The 25,102-nt window shown below is 41.6% G+C and overlaps 1 protein-coding gene across 1 annotated transcript; it reads left to right on the top strand.

Annotated features, from left to right (window-relative positions):
• The first annotated feature begins 22,663 nt into the window (after nt 1-22,663).
• ankrd34bb (ankyrin repeat domain 34Bb) lies at nt 22,664-24,265 on the top strand. The gene has a single exon (XM_060843973.1). The coding sequence runs from the start codon at nt 22,664-22,666 to the stop codon at nt 24,263-24,265; it is 1,602 nt and encodes a 533-aa protein (XP_060699956.1).
• Nucleotides 24,266-25,102: the final 837 nt, after the last annotated feature.

Here is a 25,102-nt window from a genome sequence, read left to right as displayed (position 1 = left end):
GTCCAGTGTTTGTTGTAGTTAATTGTTTTGAGACTTGCATAGAAAACAAGATACAAAAAAAATGAAAACCAAATTTGTAGGATGTTATGCCGAAATAGAAATGCAAGGTATCTGAATTGAAGCAGTTTTTGTATTTGTATTTGCCTGTCTCCTGAGGAAACAGCTCAGGGTGACATGGTGGCTCAGTGGTTAGTGCTGCTGACTCACACTGCCAGGGACCCAGGTTTGATCCCAGCCTTGGGCTGGGTGGAGTTTGCACACTCTCCCTGTGTCTGCGTGAGTTTCTTCTGGGTGCTCTGGTTTTGTCTCACAGTCCAAAAATGTGCAGGGTAGGTGAATTGGCCATGCTAAATTGCCCATAATGTTAGGGTGCATTAGTATTATAATATTAGGGTTAGGTGTATTAGTCAAGGGTAACTATAGGATAGGGGAATGGATCTGGGTGGGTTATTGTTTTGGGGTGGCTCAGTAGTTAGCACTGCTGCGTTGCAGGGCCAGGGACCCAGGTTCAATTCCAGCATTGGGCAACTGTCTGCGTGGAGTTTGCACTTTGTCCCTGTGCCTGAGTGGGTATCCTCTGGATGCACTGGTTTCCTTCCCCAGTCCAAAGGTCAGGTGAATTGGCTGTGCTAAATTGTCCATTAGGTGCATTAGTAGGGAGTAGGTAAATGGGTCTGGGTAGGTTGCTCTTTGAAGGGTTGGCGTGGATTTGTTGGGCCGAAGGGCCTGTTTCTGCACTGTAGGGAATCTAATCTAAACACGCCGATTAGAATTGACGGAGAGTATTCCTTATCTGCTTTAGTTAACAAAAGCATCACGAAACACAATTTCATCCTGGAACTTTTTATTATAACTAAATTAACGGAAGCAGTCCGTTTCTCCGGATGTTTTCTTTTCCAAGACTCCCATTGAGTAGTCAATAAGAATCAGCAGTGATGGGGGAAGATAGAGCTACAAACAATAAAAAAGCAACGTCTATCAGATAACGTTATGTCAAATAAAAGATGTTAAAAGATACTGGCTGGAGAGAAACGCCTTGAAAATGCCCATTGGGAATCAGACAATTCCCTACTGATGGTGTGACAAAAGTTGTTCACCTTGACTGTTTCTTTGAATAAATGTGAATTTTATTTTTATTTTCGACTCCAATTCGTATTAATCTCAGGGAAACCTGAAAGTGATGAGATAGACCCCCGGCTAGCACCTTACAACATTCAAAAGAGCTCAAACTTCCGATTGGGCGAGTCAGTCCTGCCCCACATAACTGGAAACATGATTCAGAGCGCCCTGTCAACCCTGGACACATCTTGAAAATTGGGGGCTGCAGAATCTCCTGTCGCATGCCAGGAAAGTGAAATTGCTAAAACAGCGACCCGCCATATCAGGTTACTTCTAGCCCGTTTGCTTTAATTGGAATGGAGATAACAGAAACGTGGATAACCGCACCGCTAAAGTGTCTGGTTGTGAATTCTGACAGTTTCTGTTTGTGAGCAGCTTTCCCAACTGGATACAAATGCAACAGCATCCTTACTCAACGGTACCCCTTTGTGAATCAGTGCGCAGAACAAACCCGCAGTGATCCAGCTAACAGCGAGAAACTATGCAGTCCTCAAGTTAATCAGAATCATAGCAATTACAGCTTTATTTTGCGATATGCTGTTGAGGCACATAACCCCAGAGAACTGTATTAAAACACTCCCCCCTCAATTTTAAGTACTTGCCATTCACTCAGATTTTTTTTTCACAAAAAATGTATACGTATAGACCGAAGTGCGGGGAGACCTAATGCCCAGCAGACTCCTCTTTCGTGCTTTCTGTTGCAGTACCAAGGGTGCTTGGTGATGGAGATGCTGTTGCCTGTTCAGTAACGCCCCGCTGCTGGTTAGATACTTCCTTATAACTGGCTGCTGAATGTGTCGATCAGAACATCAGCAGCACAGACTTTCATCAGATTAAGGGTGGCACAAAGTCCCGTTTTGAGGCTGTCAGGTACCATGATAATCCTGGAAGTGGTTTTATTTTTACTATTCTAATATTCGCACTGCTGTATCAATCGTTTAAAAATATTTAGCATTGAAGGATGCGGGGGGAGGGGAATAAAAACTCTAAAGAACAGGTCAATTAAGATTATCTGGGGATTTTGAAGCGAGATCAGTGAAGATTTTCTTTCAGAAAGTACAAGACTCCTCATATGTTGTTGGCTTTTTCAATGTGTAACCACTGCAGTAGAGTGCATGAACATTGGCATTTTGCTGAAGATTGTCATATTTCCTACTGAATTGCTATCCTGAACCATATGAAGAAGCATTGTCTGGTAAGACTTCTTGTGCTTTGCTTAATACAAAGATTTGGCACCTGCCTTTTAGAAACCTTCACCTAAAAATTGCAATTGTTCCAATAATATCCATATTACTGGTAGTTGTTCTTCCTTTTATCGGTTGTTCCGTTTTGATTCCAGCTTTGTTTGCCATAGGTAGTCAAAATGACTGTTCATCCACTCGTACTCTATTCTGTTTCTTGTGTTCTAAAGATCTGTTTACAACTAAATCAGACAAGATTTCCTGCATTTGAAGTGTTAGGTGCAGAAAACTGATCTGCAGACTTCGATCTCGTTGCTGGAATAGATTGGAGGTGTTATTTCTGTAGCATTAATTGAATTTCCCTGACGTATATATGTTTCATCGCTGCATTGTCACATTTTACTAAATTGAGTTCCGTAAGTCTGGGTTATTTTTTTTTTTGTGTGCATTATGATGGACTAACCCTTTCCCTTTATTAGAAATTCTTGCAAAAATTCAATATTTTCAATTTCTGTCAAATACTCACAGAGTAAGAGATTTTTAAAGTTTAAAATGTTGATTGTTGGTTTGGGTTTGTATGCCGTAATTACCCCTTTGGTCTTTGAATTTGAATCCAGTCTCACACTGAACAAGCTGTTTTACTGTTTGATCTTACTTGCATATTACAGCATTTTTTTTCATCTGAGAGAATCATTCCTTCCTAGATGCCAAAAGCTTTAACAGTCACTTAAGGAGTACATTTCATTTTATAGTATCTAGTCATATGAACAAAAAAAATTCTGACATCTTTTATTAAAAGTTCTAAATTTATGCTATTATGCTAAGTTAATTTCAACAAGTCGCAGAATAGCATGCCAATTTATCAAGAACAGAACAGTTTCTAGGCATCAACTAAGCATCCATGATTTGCTATGCCACAGAATCTAGGCTTGCATTTACATTTTGTCTTGACCAAGATATACTGTTATATTAAATTAGTAGAAAATTGTAAATTCATTTAAAAATAAAATGAGAGATAATGGGCCTGATGCTGACTTAATGGAAGTTATTGGGCTAAAATCTTGTAAGATGCCTTGAAGTTTATTTTGTTAACAGCAAATACAGGACAACATTCTTCACACAAAAGATTTCAAAACTATGGAATTCATCGCTGTACAAGCTACTGGTACAATGTTAATTGGAATGCTGCAAAAGGAAAGTAATACTACTTAGGTAGCATGTTTCAATTATAAAGAATAAGTGCCCTATTGACAAGGATTATTAGGAATGTAAATGGCTTATTCCTGTTCCTTGTGCCAAAAGAGGAATAAACAAGAGAGAATTCAAAGTAGAAAATAGCAAAACACTACTCTAAAAACAGAAAAGGAAATTGTGTTAGAAGACTGACAAAAACTCACTAAGCACTGATAACAATTATGAATGGTTAAGACAGACATCATACTGTTGCACAGACGGGAAGGAGGAAAAGGAGGGAGTGTTATTCATTGGGGACCCAATAGTTAGAGAGTCAGATAGAAGGTTTGTTGGGAATGAACGAGACTCACGGTCGGTGTGTTGCCTCCTAGGTACTAGGGTCTCTGATGTCTCGGATCGTGTCTTTGGGCTCCTGAAAGGTGATGGTGACCAGGCCCAAGTCATGGTCCATGTCGGTACCAACGACATAGATAGAGAGAGGGATAGGAATGTAAGGCAGGACTTCAGGGAGCTAGGATGGAAGCTGAGAGCTCGAACAAACAGAGTTGCTATCTCAGGTTTGTTACCCATGCCACGTGATAGCAAAGCAAGGAATATGGAGAGATATCAGCTGAACATGTGGCTGCATGGATGGTGCAGGAGGGTGGGTTTCAGGTACATGGATAATTGGGGCTCATTCTGGGGAAGGTGGGACCTCTACCAACAGGACTGTCTTCACTTGAACCAGAGGAGTACTTATATCCTGGGTGGCATATTTGCTGCTTCTAGTCAGGGGGGTTTAAACTAGCTCAGCTGGGGGATGGGAACCTGAAGTGTAGTTCCAGTGCACAGGAGGATGAGAGTAGGGAGGGCATAGACAAGATTCATGGTCACAGGAATGTGCTGGCAGACAGCAAGCTGGTTTGAAGTGTGTCTACTTCAATGCCAGAAGTATCCAAAATAAGGAGGTGAGCTTGCAGCATGGATAGGTACCTGGGACTTCAATGTTGTGCCATTTCGGAGACATGGATAGAGCAGTTAGGAATGGATGTTGCAGGTTCCAGGATTTAGATCTTTCATTAAGAACAGGGACGGCAGTAAAAGAGGGGGAGGTGTGGGGTTGTTTGTCAAGAACAGCATAACTGTGGCTGAATGAACTTTTGATGAGGACCCATCTACTGAGGTGGTATGGCTGAGGTTAGAAACAGGAGAGGAGAGGTCATACTGCTGGGAGTTTTTTATAGGCCTCCATAGAGTTCCAGGGATGTGGAGGAGAGGATCGGCAAAATGATTCTGAGTAGAAGTGAAAGGAACAGAGTGGTCATTATTGGGGACTTTAACTCCCCCAACATTGACTGTAAATGCTATAACTCTAGTATGTCAGATGGATCCGTTTTTGTTTAACGTGTGCAGGAAGATTTCCTGACTCAGTATGTCAAAGGACCGACAGAGGGGAGGCCACATTGGACCTCATGCTTGGTAATGAACCAGGCCAGATGTTTGATTTAGTGATAGGTGTGCACTTTGAAGAGAGTGACCATAATTCAATTACGTTTAGTTTAGTGATGGAAAGGGATAGGTACATGCCACAGGGCAAGAGCTATAGATGGGGAAAGGGCAATCATAAGATGATTAGGCAAGACTTAGGATACATAGAATGGGATAGCATGGGATGCCGGCGATGGGGGCAATCGAAATGTGGGTCTGGTTTAAGGAACAGATATTGCGTGTCCTTGGCAGGTATGTCCGTGTCAGGCAGGGAGAAAGTGATAAGGTAAGGGAACCGTGGTTTACTGAAGAAATTGCATCTCTTGTCAAGAGGAAAAAGGAGGCTTATGTGACGTTGAGATGAGATGAGGCAATGGAGAGTTACAGATTAGCTTGGAAGGATTTAAAGAAAGAATTAATAAGAGCAAGGAGAGAACATGAGTAGTCTTTAGCAAATAGAATAAAGGAAAACCCTAAAGCTTTCTATAGGTATGTGAGGAATAAAAGGATGACAAGGATAGAAATAGGACCAGTCAACGACAGAAGTGGGAAGTTGTGTGTGGACTCTGAGGAGATCGGAGAGGTGCTAAACAAATGTTTCTCATCTGTTTTCACTCAGGAAAAGGAGAATATTAAAGAGAAGAATGAGATATGGGATATTAGACTAGAAAGGATCGAGGTTAGTAACGAGGAGGTGTTATCAATTCTAGAAGGAGTGAAAGTAGATATTTTTCCTGGGTTGGATGGGATTTATCCGAGGATTCTCTGGGAAGCTAGGGAGGAGATATTGGAGCCTTTGGCCTTGATCTTTGAGTCATCATTGTCTACAGGTTTAGTACCAGAGGACTGGAGAATCACAAATGTATGCCCTTGTTAAAGAAGGGCAATAGAGATGACCCAGGTAATTATAGACCAGTGAACCTTACTTCTGTTGTAGGAAAGGTTTTGGAAAGGATTATAAGAGATAGGATTTATAATCATCTAGCAAACAACAATTTGCTTGGAGGTAGTCAACATGGTTTCGTCAAGGGCAGGTCGTGTCTCAATAACCTCATTGAGTTTTTTGAGAAGGTGACCAAATATGTGGATGATGGTAGTTGATGTAGTGTACATGGACTTCAGTAAAGCCTTTGACAAGATTCCACATGGTACGCTGTTGGAGAAAATGCAGAGGCATGGGATTGAGGGTGATTTAGCAGTTTGGATTAGAAACTGGTTTTCTGTAAGAAAGCAGCGAGTGGTGGTTGATGGAAAATATTCAGTCTGGAGTCTGGTTACTAGTGGAAGACCACAAGGATCTGTTTTGGAACCAATGCTGTTTGTTATTTTTATAAACGACTTGGACGCTGGCATAGGTGGATGGGTTAGTAAATTTGCAGATGACACTAAAGTCAGTGGACAATGTGGAAGAATGTTACAGGTTGCAGGAGGACTTGGATAAACTGCAGAATTGGGCTGAGAGGTGGCAAATGGAGGTCAATGCAGATAAATGTGAAGTGATTCACTTTGGGAAAAATAACAGGAAGGCAGAAAACTGGGTCAATGGAAAGATTCTCCGAAGTGTGGATGTGCAGAGGGATCTTGGAGTCCATGTACAGAGATCCCTGAAAGTTGCCACCCAGGTTGATAGTGCTATTAAGAAGGCATACGGTGTGTTAGGTAGAGAGATTGAGCTCCAGAACCGTAATGTCATGCTGCAACTATACAAAACACTGGTGCAGCCGCACTTGGAATATTGTGTACAGTTCTGGTCACCCCATTACAGGAAGGATGTGGAAGCATTGAAAAAGGTACAGAGGAGATTTACCAGGATGTTGCCTGGTCTGGAGGGAAGGTCTTATGAGGAAAGGCTGAGAGACTTGGGTATGTTCTCATTGGAAAGAAGAAGACTAAGAGGGGATTTGATAGAGACATACAAGATGATCAAAGGATTAGATAGGGTAGACAGTGAAAGTCTTTTTCCTAGGACGATGACATCAGCTTGTACAAGAGCTACAAATTGAGTGGTGATAGATTTAAGACAGATGTCAGGGGCAGTTTCTTTATCAGAGAGTAGTAAAGGCGAGGAATGCACTGCCTTGCCAATGTAGTTAACTCAGCCACATTAGGGGCATTTAAACAATCCTTGGATAAGCATATGGATGATTATGGAATAGTGTAGGGGAGTGGGCTTAGATTAATTTCCAGTTCGGCGCAACATCGAGGGCTGAAGGGCCTGTTCTGCACTGTATTGTTCTATGTTCTACATTCTATAAGGGAAAGCCATAGGCTGATAGCCTTATTAAATTCTTTGAAGAATAGGAATTCACAACTGAATGGAATGATCAGGGTGGCATGGTGGCTTAGTGGTTAGCACTGCTGCCTCACAGCACCAGGGCCCCAGGTTTGATTCCAGCCTCAGGTGACTGTCTGTGTGGAATTTGCACATTCTCCCTGAGTGGGATTCCTCACTCCATCCAAAGATGAGCAGGTCAGGGTGAATTGGCCAGGCTAAATTGCCCAGAGTGTTAGGTGCATTAGTCAGAGAGAAATGGGTCTGGGTGGGTTACTCTTCGGAGGGTTGTGTGGACAGGTTGTGCCGAAGGGCCTGTTTTCACACTGTAGGGTATCTATTTTTTTAAAATTGTGTTGAATAGTATAAATAAGCAAATAAGTACATATTGGATAAAGGACTAGAAGGTTCTGTTGACAATATGGGATGAAGTGAGATGAGACATCTGGTTTTTCTGTCAGCCGAACGCCTTTTTCTGAAAGCTCTGTGTGGAAAAAGATAATAAATAATAACAGCGACAGAAATTGCTATGAACTCACTTCCTCCTAATTTCTTGGTGTGTTTTTACAAGCTCCCTCTTGTTCCCATTGGGAATTTACTCTGTGTCTTTCAACTTACCTAATGAAATCCCAATTCAATTATTTCCAGTGGTTGTAAACATTAGGCTCTAGTGTTTCCCACGATAGAACAAATCAAATACATGCAATTAATCATTAACATTGCATAGGTAAATTATTTCGATTTAATCTGCAACTTTCCAGTATTAAACTTTATCCACTAGTACTTCAACGAATTCGAAGGGTCACTGGACCCAAAACATTAATTCCGATGTTGCTCAATAGATGCTGGCCAGACCTGCTGAGATTTTCCAGCAATTTCTATTTTTGATTCAGATTTCCAGCATCCACAGTTCTTCTGTTTTTTTCATATCTTTTAATGCAAGTGGATTACAAAAAGCCTACTAATAAAACAAACAATAAATTAAGTATTTATTTTCAGTTGGGTAAGAGAGTTTCACAAACATCTACCCTTTGCATCAACAAGTGATTTCTAAATTCACTCCTGAGAAAGTTGAGTCTATGTTTTGACTATACCTCCAAGTTCGAGATTCCCCAAAGCATGGAAATAGTTTCTCCCAATCAACAATCAACCCGATCTGTTATCCTGAATAGTCTGAAAGTATGGGAGGTGGAAGAAAGATGGTGTTGTGACTGTGAAAGGCGTACATTTTAGTACATTATTAAAATAAAACCCAGTGCTGTATTTTACAACATGTATCTCGTCCTTATAGAATGGAAGCATTAGGAATCCTGGGACTTGGTCTGATTAACTAAGTTTTTTAAATAAACTTGAGAGTTTCAAAAGATGATTTGTACATTTTCAATTCTACCTTGATGCATTTTGTTTTATGCATTCACTATTTTTGCTGGGAATCTACTATTTCTGGCATTTATGTGCCCATCAATGTCTTTGTTATTTCATGTGATGTTGGCACCATTGGTTAGGCCAGCATTTGTTGCCTATTTCAAATTGCCCATTACCTGAGAGGACATTTAAACAGTCAACCAAACACATTGCTGTAGATCTGGAGTAACATATAGGCTAGACCAATAGAGATTGGGAAGAAAGGGCATGTGTGAATCAGATTGTTTTTTTACCTTAATAGATGGTTGCATTTCCACTCAACTTTGGACACCAGCTTTATAGTAAAAAATGAGGTCTGCAGATGCTGGAGATCAGAGCTGAAAATGTGTTGCTGGTTAAAGCACAGCAGGTTAGGCAGCATCCAAGGAACAGGAAATTCGACGTTTTGGGCCAGAGCCCTTCATCAGGATTCCTGATGAAGGGCTCTGGCGCGAAACATCGAATTTCCTGTTCCTTGGATCTGCCTAACCTGCTGTGCTTTAACCAGCAACACATTTTCAGCACCAGCTTTATATTCCAGGTTGATTCATTCAGTTTAAATTCTGCCAGTTGCCCTGGTGGGATTTAAACCCATTTCCTTGGAGCATTAACCCAAGCTTCTGTTTAATTTGCTCAGGATGCTAGTGTTTCTATATGGTTATGTGAACAGAAAGAATATGAACTCAGTTGTTGCCCAGGTCATACCTGACTAGTGCATCATTAATGCATAGCAGTGATCGTCATCCATAACAGCGCTGATAAGTTTATTGCACAAAGGTATAGCACCTTCAGTTTATTTAAAATAGATCATAACATGCTATGACAGGCAAAGCTGCTATAGGCTTTCACAAGTTCAGTAACATTACAATTATATCGTACTTCGCTAGTAACAACACCTCACCAGCCCAGTGACATTACTACTATATCGCACTAGGCTAGTAAAGCTACTACCACACCTCACCAGCCCAGTGACATGACTACTATATTGTACTAAGCTAGTAACATTATTCCCACACCTCACCAGCCCAGTGACATTACTACTATATTGCATTAGGCTAGTAACATTGCTACCACACCTCACCACTCAGTGACATTACTACTATATCATACTAAGCCAGTAACATTACTACCACACCTCACCATCCCTGTGACATTACTACTTTATTGCACTGGGCTAGTAACATTACTACCACTCCTCACCAGCCCAGTGAAATTACTACTATATCGCACTAGGCTAGTGACATTACTACCACATCTCACTAGCCCAGTGACATTGCTACTATATCTCACTGGGCTAGTAACACCTCACCAGCCAGTGAAATTACTATATCGCACTGGGCTAGTAACATTACCACTATATTGCACTAGGCTAGTGACATTATTACCACACCTCACCAGCCCAGTGACATTACTACTATATCGTACTAAGCTAGTAACATTACTACCACACCTCACCAGCCCAGTGACATTACTACTATATCGCACTGGGCGAGTAACGTTACTACCACACCTCTCCACCCCAGTGGCATTACTACTATATCGCACTGGGCTAGTAACATTACTACCACACCTCACCAGCCCAGTGAAATTACTATATCGCACTGGGCTAGTAACATTACTACTATATTGCACTAAGCTAGTAACATTACTACCACACCTCACCAGCCCAGTGGCATTACTACTATATTGCACTGGGCTAGTAACATTACTAGGAGAAAGTAAGGACTGCAGATGCTGGAGATCAGAGCTGAAAATGTGTTGCTGGAAAAGCGCAGCAGGTCAGGCAGCATCCTGAACATTCCTGAAGAAGGGCTTATGCCCGAAACATCGAATCTCCTGTTCCTTGGATGCTGCCTGACCTGCTGCGCTTTTCCAGCAACACATTTTCAGCTAGTAACATTACTACCACACCTCACCACCCCAGTGACATTACTACTATATCGCACTGGGCTAGTAGCATTACTACCACACCTCACCAGCCCAGTGAAATTACTACTATATCGCACTAGGCTAGTAACATTACTACCACATCTCACTAGCCCAGTGACATTGCTACTATATCTCACTGGGCTAGTAACATTACTGACACACCTCACCAGCCCAATGAAATTACTATATCGCACTGGGCTAGTAACATTACTACTATATCGCATTAGGCTAGTGACATTACTATCCATCTCACTAGCCCAGTGACATTGCTACTATATCTGACTGGGCTAGTAACATTACTACCTCACCGCACCAGCCCAGTGACATTACTACTTTATTGCACTAGGCTAGTATCATTACTACCACACCACACCAGCCCAGTAACATTAATACTATTTCGTACTAAACTAGTAACATTACTACCACACCTCACCAGCCCAGTCATATGACTAATATATCGCACTGTGCTAGTAACATTACTACCACACCACCAGCCCAGTGACATTACTACAATTGCACTAGGCTAGTAATGTTACTACTACACCTTACCAGCCCAGTGACATTACTACTATATCGCACTAGGCTAGTGACATTATTAGATTAGTGGTGCTGGAAGAGCACAGCAGTTCAGGCAGCATCCGAGGAGCTATAAAATCGACATTTTGGGCAAAAGCCCTTCATCAGGAATACAGACAGAGAGCCTGAAGGGTGGAGAGATAAGTGAGAGGAGGGTGGGGTGGAGAGAAAGTAGCATAGAGTACAATATAGTAGTAATGTCAGTGGGCTGGTGAGGTGTGGTAGTAATGTTACTAGCCCAGTGAGATATAGGAGTAATGCCAATTGGCTGGTGAGGTATGGCAGTAATGTCACTAGCTTAATACGATATAGTAGTAATGCCAGTGGGCTGGTGAGGTGTGGTAGTAATGTTACTAGCCTAGTGCAATAAAGTAGTAATGTCACTGGGCTGGTGAGGTGTGGTAGTAATGTTAGTAGCCCCATGAGATATAGTAGTAATGTCACTGGGCTGGTGAGTGGGGGAGGGAATGAAGGTGATAGGTCGTGGGGGGGAGGGGGGTGGTGGGAGTGTGGAGTGGAAAGGTGGAAAAGAAGATAGGCAGGTAGGACAAGTCATGGGGACAGTGCTGAGCTGGAAGTTTAGAACTGGGGTGAGGTGGGGGAAGGGGAAATGAGGAAACTGTTGAAGTCCACATTGATGCCCTGGGGTTGAAGTGATCCGAGGCGGAAGATGAGGCGTTCTTCCTCCAGGCATCTGGTGGTGAGGGAACGGCGGTGAAGGAGGCCCAGGACCTCCATGTCCTCGGCATAGTGGGAGGGGGAGTTGAAATGTTGGGCCACAGGGCGGTGTGGTTGATTGGTGCAGGTGTCCCGGAGATGTTCCCTAAAGCACTCTGCTTGGAGGCGTCCAGTCTCCCCAATGTAGAGGAGACCGCATCGGGAGAAACGTATATAATAAATGACATTGGTGGATGTGTAGGTAAAATTTTAATGGATGTGGAAGGCTCCTTGGGGCCTTGGATGGAGGTGAGAGAGGAGGTGTGGGCGCAAGTTTTGCACTTCCTGTGGTGGCAGGGGAAGGTGCCAGGATGGGAGGGTGGGTTGTAGGGGGGCGTGGCCCCGACCAGGTAGTCACGGAGGGAACGGTCTTTGCGGAAGATGGAAAGGGGTAGGGAGGGAAATATATCCCTGATGGTGGGATCTGTTTGGAGGTGGCGGAAATGTCGGCGGATGATTTGGTTTTGCGAAGGTTGGTAGAATGGAAGGTGAGCACCAGGGGCGTTCTGTCCTTGTTACAGTTGGAGCGGTGGGGTCTGAGGACAGAGATGCAGGATGTGGACGAGATGCGTTGGAGGGCAACTTTAACCGACTACCACACCTCACCAGCCCAGCGACATTACTACTATATCTCATGGGGCTAGTAACATTACTACCACACCTCACCAGCCCAGTGACATTACTACTTTATTACACTAGGCTAGTAACATTACTACCACACCTCACCAGCCCACTGGCATTACTACTATATTGTATTAAGCTAGTGACATTGCTGCCATACCTCACCAGCCAATTGGCATTACTCCTATATCTCACTGGGCTAGTAACATTACTACTACACCTCACCAGCCCACTGACATTACTACTATATCGCATTAAGCTAGTGAAATTACTACCACACCTCACCAGCCCAGTGATGTTTCTACTATACCGTACTGGGCTAGTAACATTACTACCACACCTCACCAGCCCACTGACATTACTACTATATCGTATTAAGCTAGTGACATTACTACCACACCTCACCAGCACAGTGATGTTTCTACTATACCATACTGGGCTAGTAACATTACTATCACACCTCACTGGCCCAGTGACATTACTACTATATGGCACCAGGCTTGTAACATTACTACCACACCTCACCAGCCAGTGACATTACTAGTATATTGTACTAAACTAGTAACATTACTACATACACCTCAACAGCCCAGTGACATTATTGCTATATCACACAAGGCTAGTAACATTACTACTACATCTCACCAGCCCAGTGACATTACTGTTATATCATACTAAGCCAATAGCATTGCTACCACACCTCACCAACCCAGTGACATTACTACTATATTGCACTAGGTTTGTAACATTACTACTATATCGTACTAAACCAGTAACATTACTACCACACTTCACTAGCCCAATGACATTGCTACAATATCTGACTGGGCTAGTAACATTATTACCACACCGCACCAGCCCAGTGACATTACTACTTTATTGCACTAGGCTAGTAACATTACTATCACTCTTCACCAGCCCAGTAACATTACTAGTATATCGGACCAGGCTAATGACATTACTACCACACTTCACCAGCCCAGTGAGATTACTACTATATCGTACTAAGCTAGTAACATTACTATGACACCTCACCAGCCCAATGACATTATTACTATATCACACTAGGCTAGTAACATTACACACTTGCCCAGTGAAATTCCTACTTAAGCGCACTAAGCTAGTAACATTACTATCACACCTCACCAGCCCAGTAACATTACTGCTATGTTGTACTAAACTAGTAACATTACTACCACACCTCATCAGCCCAGTGACATTACTATTATATTGTACTAAGCTAGTAACATTATTACCACACCTCACCAGTCTAGTAACATTACTACTATGTCGCACTAGGCTAGTAATATCACTACTACACTTCATCAGCCCAGCTACATTACTATTATATCGCACTAGGCTAGAAACATTACTACCACACCTCACCAAGCCAGTTACATTACCACTATATCGCACTGGGCTAGGAACATTACTACCACACTTCACCAGCCCAGTGACATTACTATGATATTGCACTAGTCTGGTAACATTACTACCACATCTCACCTGGCCAGTGAAATTCTTGCTAAAGCGCACTAAGCTAGTAATATTACTACCACACCTCACTAGCCCAGTGACATTACTACTATATCGCACTAGGCTAGTAACATTATTACCACACCTCACTAGCCCAGTGACATTAGTACTATATTGCACTAGGCTAGTAACATTACTACCATACCTCACCATCCCAGTTATATCACTACTATATCGCACTGGGCTAGCAACATTGCTACCACACTTCACCAGCCCAATGACATTATTACTATATCGCACTGGGCTAGTAACATTACTACCACACTTCACGAGTCCAGTGACATTACTACCATATCGCACTGGGCTAGTAACATTACTACCACACTTACCAGTCCAGTGACATTACTACTATATCGCACTGGGCTAGTAACATTACCACCACACTTCACCAGCCCAGTGACATTACTACTATATCGCACTAGGCTAGTGGCATTACTACTAATCCTCACCAGCTCAGTGACATCAGGAATTTTGAAGGGCCTTTGCCCAAAACATCGACTGTCCTGCTCCTCGGATGCTTCCTGACATGCTGTACTTTTCCAGTGCCACGCTTTTCGATAGCAACATGTCTACCACATCTCATTAGTCCAGTGACATTACAATGTCTGTCTAGTCCAGCGCACACTACAATCGTATTTTCACTAATCCAATGAGATTATAATCTAATCTGACTAATCCAATGACATTATAACTGTATCCAAATCTGACATCCTTACTTGGTCTAACCTACATGTGACCAGACCCACAGCAATGTTGTTGTCTCTTAGTTGCTAGCTGAACAAATAGAGATAGGCATTAAATGCTGGCTTAACCAGCATCGCATAATCACATGGTGAATTTAAAATAATGATTACCACTATGTCACCATCTTGGGCCAGGAGTGGGCTAGACTGATTTTCTCCTTGAAACACTTGAGGAATTTTGTACAGCTGGTGACATTGTGAAGGACAAGTCAAAATAACTGTGCCTTCTCTAGGTCATATCAATGTAAAAGAAAACACAGCTACAAACTTTTTTTTTCCTATGGTATTTAATGGTTTCTTTTTACGTTGTTGTAGAATTGTAAAAGCTAGCTGGAGTATAAATGGAACAGGAACCTTCATTGCACGTTTAATACAGGCCAGAACTGCTTTTGGAGCCACAAATGATGTTCACGAATAATCAGGACCAATAAAGTATTGGCCATTCCAGAACAGCAGATCAGGGAAAGAAGCGTGCTGCCACAAGTTGATATGTATTGTGCCCTTTTGCTCATTCGGTATTGACTAATTGTTGCAAAGTAGCTAGCATGGTCCAGGACTGTGTGCTTAGGAATGCACTAAAGCTTGGGGTAGACACTGGAAAGGACAGTAGGAAATGGTCACCACCTGAGGTCTTTCAGTTATTAAATGTTTAAAGCTGGAACTGGGTAAAACCACTTGAGCTTAACGTTTGACGTAATGAATATTTTAGATACTAATTGCAATTGTAAATGTGGTGAGTAGCATTGTTATTGGATGATTTGGTTTGCATCTTATGCAATGTCAATTTGAAAGATCATTTAAGATATATCTATGAATATGAATAAAATATATTTTTGAAAAAGTAAGTTCTTTCAGTATCCTAGAACCAACGCAGCTGCCATGGTCACTGCTAATAAGGCAAGTTGGTGTCAAAGTCAGCAGTGAGTAGTCTCCCAAGCTCTCCATAATTATAAGAATATAAATCTTGGAGCATGAGTGGGCAATTCAGCCTCTTGAGCCTGCTGCACCGTGTAATACAATGATGGCTGATCTCATTTGGCCTCAACTCCAATTTCCTGCCCTCTACATCACCCTTTGAACCTTTAATCCGTCACTCATTTTAAAATCTCCTCTTTAAATTTATTCAGCGTCCTGGCATCTGCTATAGTAAATTCCATAGATTCACAGCTCTGAGAGATTCTTCCTTGCTTTGGTTTGAAACCTGCCACCTCTTAGCCTAAAACTACAACTTCTCATTCTAGATTGTACCATAACAGGAAACATTTGTTCTGCATCTAATTTGTCAATCATGTTTAGCATCTTACATTGCTCAATTAGGTCTCGTCTCATCCTTATAAACTCTAGCAGGAGTAGGCCTAAACCACTCAATGTCTACTCGGGTTAATCTCTTCAGGTACACATGGCAGTTGTACTGCTAGTTTTGCTACCTTATTTAGGCACCAATCAACTTTGAACCATTTACCACCTAATCCACCATGGAATTGCAGTTTAGTCTGAGGTTTAGAAAGTGGTACTGATACTTAATTTCTAAATTGGAGTTGCTTTTAAACCCTGAGTCCAAACCCTTTAGACTTGGACATGTTATCAAGTTTAGACAACTGAGCAGATTTCTAATTTTTATATTAAGAAAACATTGAAATATGATTCTGGACTTTGGCCCCTGAGTTGGGAGAATCGTGGCAGCCTCAAAGTTCCTGTCGCTGGAAGGACTCTTCAGGCACGGTAATGGAGGGACATGAGAAAAGGGTGGAACTAGACTTTATGCTTGTTGTTCTTCACAATGCATCCGGTTGGGAATGAGTAAATTAAAATGCAATTTAAATGATGGGCAAAGGTTATTAAGATAGATTACATACTCAGCAATGCTCAAAGCACAAGGATGCTAAATATCAAACTGAAAAGATTAATTTTACAGTAACTACCTGGAAATCTGCAATAAATGTTTCAATTGCAGCCACTTCATACAATACTTTGCCTCATTGGGAATAAATGTAATACTTATCTATATTTACATTGCAAAGACTTTACACTCTATTACGTGAAACAGAAACATGAAAACTAAACATACTCAACCAAAACATAGATAAACTGTTGAAAGCAGAGGATATTTGCCCACTTGATTCAGCATTTTATTCAGCTTCATTATATTTAGTTTCTGCATTATTTTTATCTTTTCTTTCCCATTTTTCCAACAGCTGTTACTTGTTCCTTACCTTAGATAAAAGTGTTAAACACTTATTGATCTGTAATTGATAAATGGCGAAAAAAAGATCTTTAGAATTCAAAACGCTCCTACAGAGATCATTTCAAAGCTACTGCCTCTGTGGTGTGTTTCAAACAGAGAAAAAAAAATTGCTTTGAGGGAATTGATTTTACAGTATAACCCAGTTAAAAGGATGTTATTAACTCAGTGGGAGAATAAATTCCCAAAATAGATTCAAACAGCAACAGGATCAGGCTTCGCCCAGATTGGAGGTATTTCTATTGACCATTTTCATGCATCTTTCTATGGATTCAACTGAGGTATCAATCCAGAAAAGTGACAGGAAATTGGTTGGAAAGAGTAATTTCTTCAAAAGATATTTGCACCTCTTTCCATTCAAGTCAAACCTGTCAGAGTATGAGGGAAATGCCTGAGGTGGTTGGCCAACTGTTGTAAGAAATTGTATGACCTCAATCCAGAGATTCAAAGGCACGATCATGTCAACATGATAACATTAACTACCCTCAAACCAACATTGTAGTGCTCCTTCTACTCAACGAGAGTGTTGGCTTATGACGTGGGCCAAGGGCAGGTTTGGAGCTTTGACCATATCACAAACTTCAAATTTACCTTTTTATATCGACAATGTTTGTTGGCTATCACCATGGAAATAAGTGTTGGTTAGAAGACATAATGTAGTGCAGCTTCAGTGGAAGAAATGTGCAGCATGTTCTTGTGATAATCAGAGATAAGCATGCACAGGGATTATGTGGTGAACCAACTTGTTAAGTGAGAGGTGTCCATTAGTGAAAATAATTATTTAATCACTGAGTATCAATTGTACCTCCCTCTTTGAACATAATTGCAGCAATGATGCATTCATGTTAGAAAACTATTCTTGCGTTTGTGGCGGTTCTGATAAGGTTACTATTTTACCCCTCCAGCTGTGCCACTGAATGACTAAGTAATCCACTTCCAAAGACTGAAGATGGTTAAAGAGTCTGGAGTCACATATCAAGTTTCATCAAGCCACAGCACAAAACTAGTGTATAGAACCCACCTTCTAGCATTTATCGTCCACAAAAGAGATCAAGTGACCTTGCAGCCACCACCTCAACTACTAACATTGCAGAGATATCAAAGACTAGTGTAGAGTTAGCATCTAGTAGATGACAACCAGGACAGGAGGATAAGTCAGTTTATGTGTAAACTCTATGTAGGTTAATGTCTTACATTAGTCCTGCTGCAGGCACTCAGATGAGGGCTACATTGTGCTGGACTACAAGAAAATATTAATGACAATTCACACCAAGATACTTGGTCTATTACCAGATAGCCTCCCATTACAGACTCAGAACATTGAGGAGTCCAGCTGCACTAAGCAGTTTCCAGATCTTGAAGCCCAGCCTTTTCACTGTGGAAGAAGTGGATTCCTCTATGGAAGCACTGATTGACCAACCCATAATACAGCATCTTCCAGCTGGTGTCTCAGCTTCCACAGCATGTGCCAGAGGCCCCCTGATGGCTCACACTTGAAGGTGGTGGTATTCCCATGTATTTTCTGCCCTTGTCCTTCTAGATGGAAGTGGTCATGGTTTGCTGCAGTCAGGTTAGCAGACATAAACGGAGATGGATTTTTGCAAATTGTCTGAGTGGTAGTCCTCGAGGTTCTTATATCTGTACCTATTGATGTTGAGTACCCACACACAGTTAGCTAGCCTCTGTTATCTGGCTACTGGCTCCTACAGCACAAATTGGACTCAGCACTGTCCTCATGACCTGTCCTACCTGCCAATCTCTCTTCCCACCTATCCGCTCCACCCTCCCCTCTGACCTATCACCTCCATCCCCACCCCCATTCACTATTGTACACTTTGCTACCTTCACCCCACCCCCCCCCCCCCATTTATCTCTCCACCCTGGAGGCTCCCTGCCTTCATTCCTGATGAAGGGTTTTTGCCCGAAACGTCAATTTTCCTACTCCTCGGATGCTGCCTGACCTGCTGTGCTTTTCCAGCACAACTCTAATCTAAACACAATAAAAAGGAGTTCATCGCATTCTACTAAGGATTTCAATTCTTCCACCCTCCTCACGCACTCTGTAGTCACTAGTTCGCTCACTCACACACAGTAGTTAGCCCTGTTCTCTCTCATACATACTTCAATCAGTCCCTCTCTCCATGCACAGATTGTAATCAGCTTCTCTCCTGCCTCCCTTGCACACACATTGTGATCAGTCTCTTCCCTTGCAGACATGTTTCCCCATGTTTCCACTACAATGGGGTGTATTAAATTCAGGCCAATTAACCAGCCCTTCCCTCCCATCTCACCACAGCCACCAAACCCCTCCCCAAAGTAGCCCACAGTATAGACTTGCTTCAGTAGCCATTTTTATGAAGAACTTTAAAACATCATTGAGAGTGGGGCTTTATAATGAAGAGCCCTCTCTATTATCTGCTGTTTCCTTCTTGAAGTGGAGAGTGAGCCCATTCTTTGGTCATTAATGGGTCACTCTGAGGAAAGAGTCATAGTTCTGAATCAATCTCCACCCCCAGCTGGGGCTTGCCTTGGCAGTCGTGGTGCCCCGTAGTAACATCATGTCATAAACTGTAGTTCAAAGGCCATTGAATAACCAATGGCGATACCAGGACAAGAAGATCTTGCGATTTGCTAACCATAAAGTAATAATTATAATTAATACCAATAAAACTGATGTTCTCCAATTTGGCACCCCACTAATGATTACTTGCAAGACAAAGCATCAGCAAAGTGAAAATGGTGAAATATCTTCTGGAAAACCAGGCAGATCCTAACATTCAGGACAAATCAGGAAAGATTGCCTTAATGCACTCATGCATAGAGCAGGCTGGTGCCGAGGTCATAGCATGGCTGCTGGCAAGTGGAGCTGACCCAAGTTTAGAAGAACATTCTTTTCAAGCTTACAAGTTTGACAAGTGTAACCTAGATAATAAAGAACTATTAAAATTTATTACATAGCAGCAACGTCCGCTCAAAGCACGGTTGTAGGCAGCTGAGAAGGCTTACTCTGACAGGCCCTCGTTGGCTAAGCTACAGACGATCACAGCGTTTTGGTCTGCATTGAACTCCATGCTCACACAGACAGCAAAGAAGAAGTTTATGTTTGCAAAACAAAGGCTGTTTGAGCAATGCAACAAACTGGGCAAGTACTTAGTGTGTCTTGCCAGGAAAAAGTGTGTCCCCCAATCCATTACATCGATCCAGGGAAGTTTCTGGAAACCTAACCTGTGATTCTAAAAAGGGGAAGAGGGGTTTAGGGTACACTCCTGTGTAGAACTCCAGTGAAAGTGTGGGGGGCGAAAGGGCAGAAGGTCAGTCATTTGGAGACAGTGCCTGGACTGTCCAGGACTGTTCTCAGAAGCATTTCAGTGAGCCAAGTTCATTTTTAATCATTGCACCTGTAAACAAAAGACGCAATCAGGGTTGAAACAGCTCTTTGACATAATGCTTCAATCAGGACCTTGAGATCCCCTTCGGATAATCCGATATTCGGATAATTAAGGTTCCTCTGTATATCGGCTCCAGATGTGGGATCAAAATTACATAAGATTTTGTTGTACATGGACGATATCCTCATATTTTTGACAAACCCACCAAAACTGATACAAAGTGTCCAATCATTTGGCACTTTTTCGGGTTACAAGATCAATTTTGCAAACTCAAAGCTATGCTTACGGGTGGTCTTACAAAAATACTAGGTTTTGAGGGCAAATCTCGATTCCCTTTTAAGTGGTCATGGAGGTTTTCCTTATTTGGGTATATTTATTACTCCATTTTTCGATCGACAAAATCAAACAAGAGGGGAGGCACTTCCAGTTTCTTGGTATAGGTCAGATAATACCATTAAAATGAACATTCTTCCTTGTCTATCGTACCCTATGCAAATACTCCCCTTGATTTTCACTCGGCAAACATTCAGGAGTCTGAATGACTGATCCAGTTCTTTTATCTGGCATCATAAGCAGCCCCTTATTAAGTTAGCTAAATTGCAGTTGCCTCATGGACTGGGGGAAGTGGATCTCCTGAACATTATAAACTATCAACTAAGCTCGCTTTTATCTTATGTGAGTGACTGGGCTTGTGGGGACCCTCTTTCAATATGGTTAGATATCGAAACCTCTCAGGCAGGATGCTCCCTTACGAGCTTGCTGTTCCTGGACAAAACGAGGACAGTTAATGAATATTGCCACAACCCGATAATTATTAACATTGTTAGAACATGGAGGGCAATGTGGCACAGTGAAGGCAATATTGCCAAAACATCTGTTTTTACACCTATAGTGGCTATGCCAGGTTTTCAACCAGGGTTGGTGGACTCAGGGTTTAAACCTTGGGCAGTTAGGGATTTTTTTGCATGGGTGATTGATTTCAGGGGGACACAATGATATTATTTCACCAGTTACATTGGAAATACGAGCTATCTAGCAGAGATCTCTTTCATATTTTTCAAATTAGGGATTTTGTTCAAAAAGGGACTATATTTTTAACCGATCCCTACAGATTCGACATGGAGAAGAGGGTGCTCAGTGCTAAGAACACGCTTTTTGTCAGCACTCTTAACACCTGTTTGGGTGGGGAGCTTCCAGATGAGATCAAATGGCTTTGCAGGCTGTGGGAGAGAGAGTTGGGGTCGAGATCTCCACAGAGACATGGGAAGATATGGACATGAGACATGGGGAGAACGCAAGAAAGATCTCGATTTGCAATGGGATCTATGCTTTCCAGTTGAAGATTCTCCACAGGGTCCACTTGGCTCCAGATCGTTTATCAAAATTTAAACCTTCAACATGTCCCAAGTGCAAAATGGGTATGGGCACTCTCACTCAATGTCTCTGGTCCTGCTGCACGTTCCGAACATACTGGAGTGATGTGGCAGATGCACGAGGGAGGATCTTGGGGACAATGATGGAAATGGACCCTATTTCCCTTCTTCATGGCCTGCCCAGTGTATTCCCTGCAGACGCACATAAGAAAAAACTTTTCACATCCTTACTTTTTGCGCAAGAAAGAATATTCTTTTTGGCTGGGTGTCTGAAAATCATCTGAGTTTGTCAGGTTAGCATAAGATAGTTATGGATCATATCCCTTTGGATTTTCTGACAAGTATGGTGTATCATAAAACTGAGAATTTTTATGAGATGTGGCAGCCATTTTTGGACTATCTGGACACAGATCTGTCAGCCACACTCGCAAGGGCTTTTATATTGCTGTAATGATTGGGTTTTATGAGTCTAAAGCCCAGAGAGGGGGAACTGTGAACGTATGAATATGTGAAAATTAACGCTCTTGATAGCTGCGAGCTAGTGTTTTGTCTCGCTGATAATAACATTATAATTATTAATTTAATATTTATTAGTTTGTCGTTAGTTATTATTTATTTAAATATAGATTTATATAAATTTTTATATAAAGATTTATACATGACTGTAGTTTGAGTTTATGTTTTCTTGTTCTTTCTTTGTGCTGTTTTGAATTATATTGTTTTGTATTAGTTGTAAAATCAAAAAGTCTATTTTTCAATAAAAGTATATATATTTTTTAAATTATAACATATAAGTTTGTCTCATATAATGTAAGTTGTTGAAATACTTTTATGTGATCATTTCAGCTCAGCTGAGTGGCAGACTTCAAGAACTTCTAGACAGTCAGAGAACCTTGGGAGATGGACACAGCCATGGAAGTACACACAGATGGTAACTCTCTGTTAAAAGCTGTCTACCTGAGCAGACTGCGCCTCACCAGATTACTGCTGGAAGGTGGGGCTTACATCAATGAAAGTAATGAACGTGGCGAAACCCCTCTAATGATTGCTTGCAAGACAAAGCATGTGGACCAACAAAGCATCAGCAAAGTGAAAATGGTGAAATATCTTCTGGAAAACCAGGCAGATCCTAATATTCAGGACAAATCAGGAAAGACTGCTTTAATGCACGCATGCATAGAGCAGGCTGGTGCCGAGGTCATAGCATTACTGCTGGCAAGTGGAGCTGACCCAAGTTTAGAAGATCATTCAGGTGGTTCTGCTTTAGTTTATTCAGTAAATTCTGATGACAAGGAAGCCCTAAAGGTACTGCTGGATGCCTGTAAAGCAAAAGGAAAAGACGTAATTATCATCACAATGGACAAGTCACCCTCAGGCAGGCAGACGACTAAGCAGTATCTAAATGTACCCCCTTCTCCGAACATTGAAGATCGCCATTCACTAATGTCTTGCACTTCACCCTCCGATATTGAGCTGAAAACATCATCACCTCCTTTAACAAACAATATGGTGAAAGATAAGCAGGTTTTTAACTTCAGAGACCCAGTTCACCTCTTCAGTGACAAAGATTCCTCTGATTCAGCTTCTCCAAACAGGAGGTCTAACCAGCCACGAGCTGAGGCCAAGTTTCCACAGTTGCAAAGGTTGAACTCTGAACCTTGGTTGGCCATTCCTTCTTCACTCTCATCTCAGCATAAAACATCTTCATTTCATGAAGAGATCCAGAACCTAACCACAGAAGAAAATCTCTCCCTGAAAATCAATGGCTTAACTCTTCCCAAGCGACTCTTTACCAGGCATCAGAGTATTGATGTCAAAGAGACTGCAGCCCTCTTAAGAACCTTAGACCAAGAATCAGCTTTAACTGCTCCAAGAAAATTTTCCTGTGATGAAATACACTCTCAACCACTTCACCCAGGGCTGTGTTGTAGTAATACAATTCCTGTAGACCAGGATCCAGATTCAATACAAACAATTTCTGTTTCAAGTTTACAGAGTATTGTCCAGAAAAGAAACTTGGGCCTTGATCATTATAATTCTGACTCACAGCTCACAATATGTTCAAAGCAAACAGTAACAGATGAAAGCAAAATGTTACTGGATCGGAAGAAAATGGTTACTTCTCCATTATCTGTGCTAACTAGTTCGAGAGAGTCTCTGGATAATTTGCCAACTGGGTCTCTGAGCACTGCAGGCAAGAAACACACTGGGATTTTGGAGAGGCGAGGTTCGGGGACCCTGCTCTTAAATCAGATTTCACAAACAAGACCAGGCTACCTCCCACCTTTAAATGTCAATCCTCATCGTCCAGTTCCAGATACCACAGCCAACAACAAAGGCCCTGCATCACTTCCCAATGCCACAAAGTCTCTAATACCATCAGCTCCAAACACTCAAAAACGAACAGATGTCAAAACCAAAAAGATGTTGTTCAGGAGACATTCAGTCCAAGTAGAGCAAATGAAACAGCTGGCAAATTTTGAGGAAATATTTGGACAGTGAAGGCTTTTGCACCAGAATAACTAATAGACGACCAAGGGATACACTCAAACTTTGGAAAGAAAGACATTAGTCTTCACAGGTTTTGTTGAATTAATATCTAAAATTTGTTTCCACTTGTTGATATCATGAAACAAACTTTCTTTTCAGTTAGCATACATCTCCTAGTCAATCACATGTTAACCCCAATGATGCAGACTCTCAGTATCATCAGACACCACTTTCCAACTGTGAAGTGCACCAATGTTAGTTAATTAATTAATTCAATCTCAACAATAAATCATAATCATACATTTTGAAAGAATGATGTATATATATATATATATATATATGTAGAATCATCAGGAGCGAGAGCAAACTGGAAATCAAATGAGAGATGTCGGTACAGTATCGGAGCCCCATGATACTGGCTGCTTGTGAATTCCTATTCCTCTGTACGGTTGCGAGTATTTCTTGTTGTTATGAAGACTTGATTAGCAAACAGTACAGTGTTTACCTGTAGCTACTGTATGGCTGCATAACAGAACAGTTGATATTCTTTCAGTTTATGTTTTATTATCCAAATATACTTAGGTGTATCCAGTAGGCTTTATGGAAAATTGATAAGAAAGAAAAATATGTGGTACACCGAAGAAAAGTCACACCGCGCACTAAATTTTAAAAGTCTACAACAGTGATCTAGTTGTAAACATCTCTGAGGTATCCACAACTCATTGGATATATTTCAACTTTTTAATGGTTGATGAAACTTACCTTTCCTGAACCTTGTTGGCTCCATTGCCAGGGAAACTGTAACCTGCATGGCTGACACTCTGACCAGCTCTTTCCTAAAATATTAGT

The sequence above is a fragment of the Hemiscyllium ocellatum genome, chromosome 2 (genome assembly GCF_020745735.1).
Source record: "Hemiscyllium ocellatum isolate sHemOce1 chromosome 2, sHemOce1.pat.X.cur, whole genome shotgun sequence".
In the NCBI taxonomy this organism is placed as follows: Eukaryota; Metazoa; Chordata; class Chondrichthyes; order Orectolobiformes; family Hemiscylliidae; genus Hemiscyllium; species Hemiscyllium ocellatum.
This window is presented reverse-complemented; position numbering and strand designations above follow the sequence as displayed.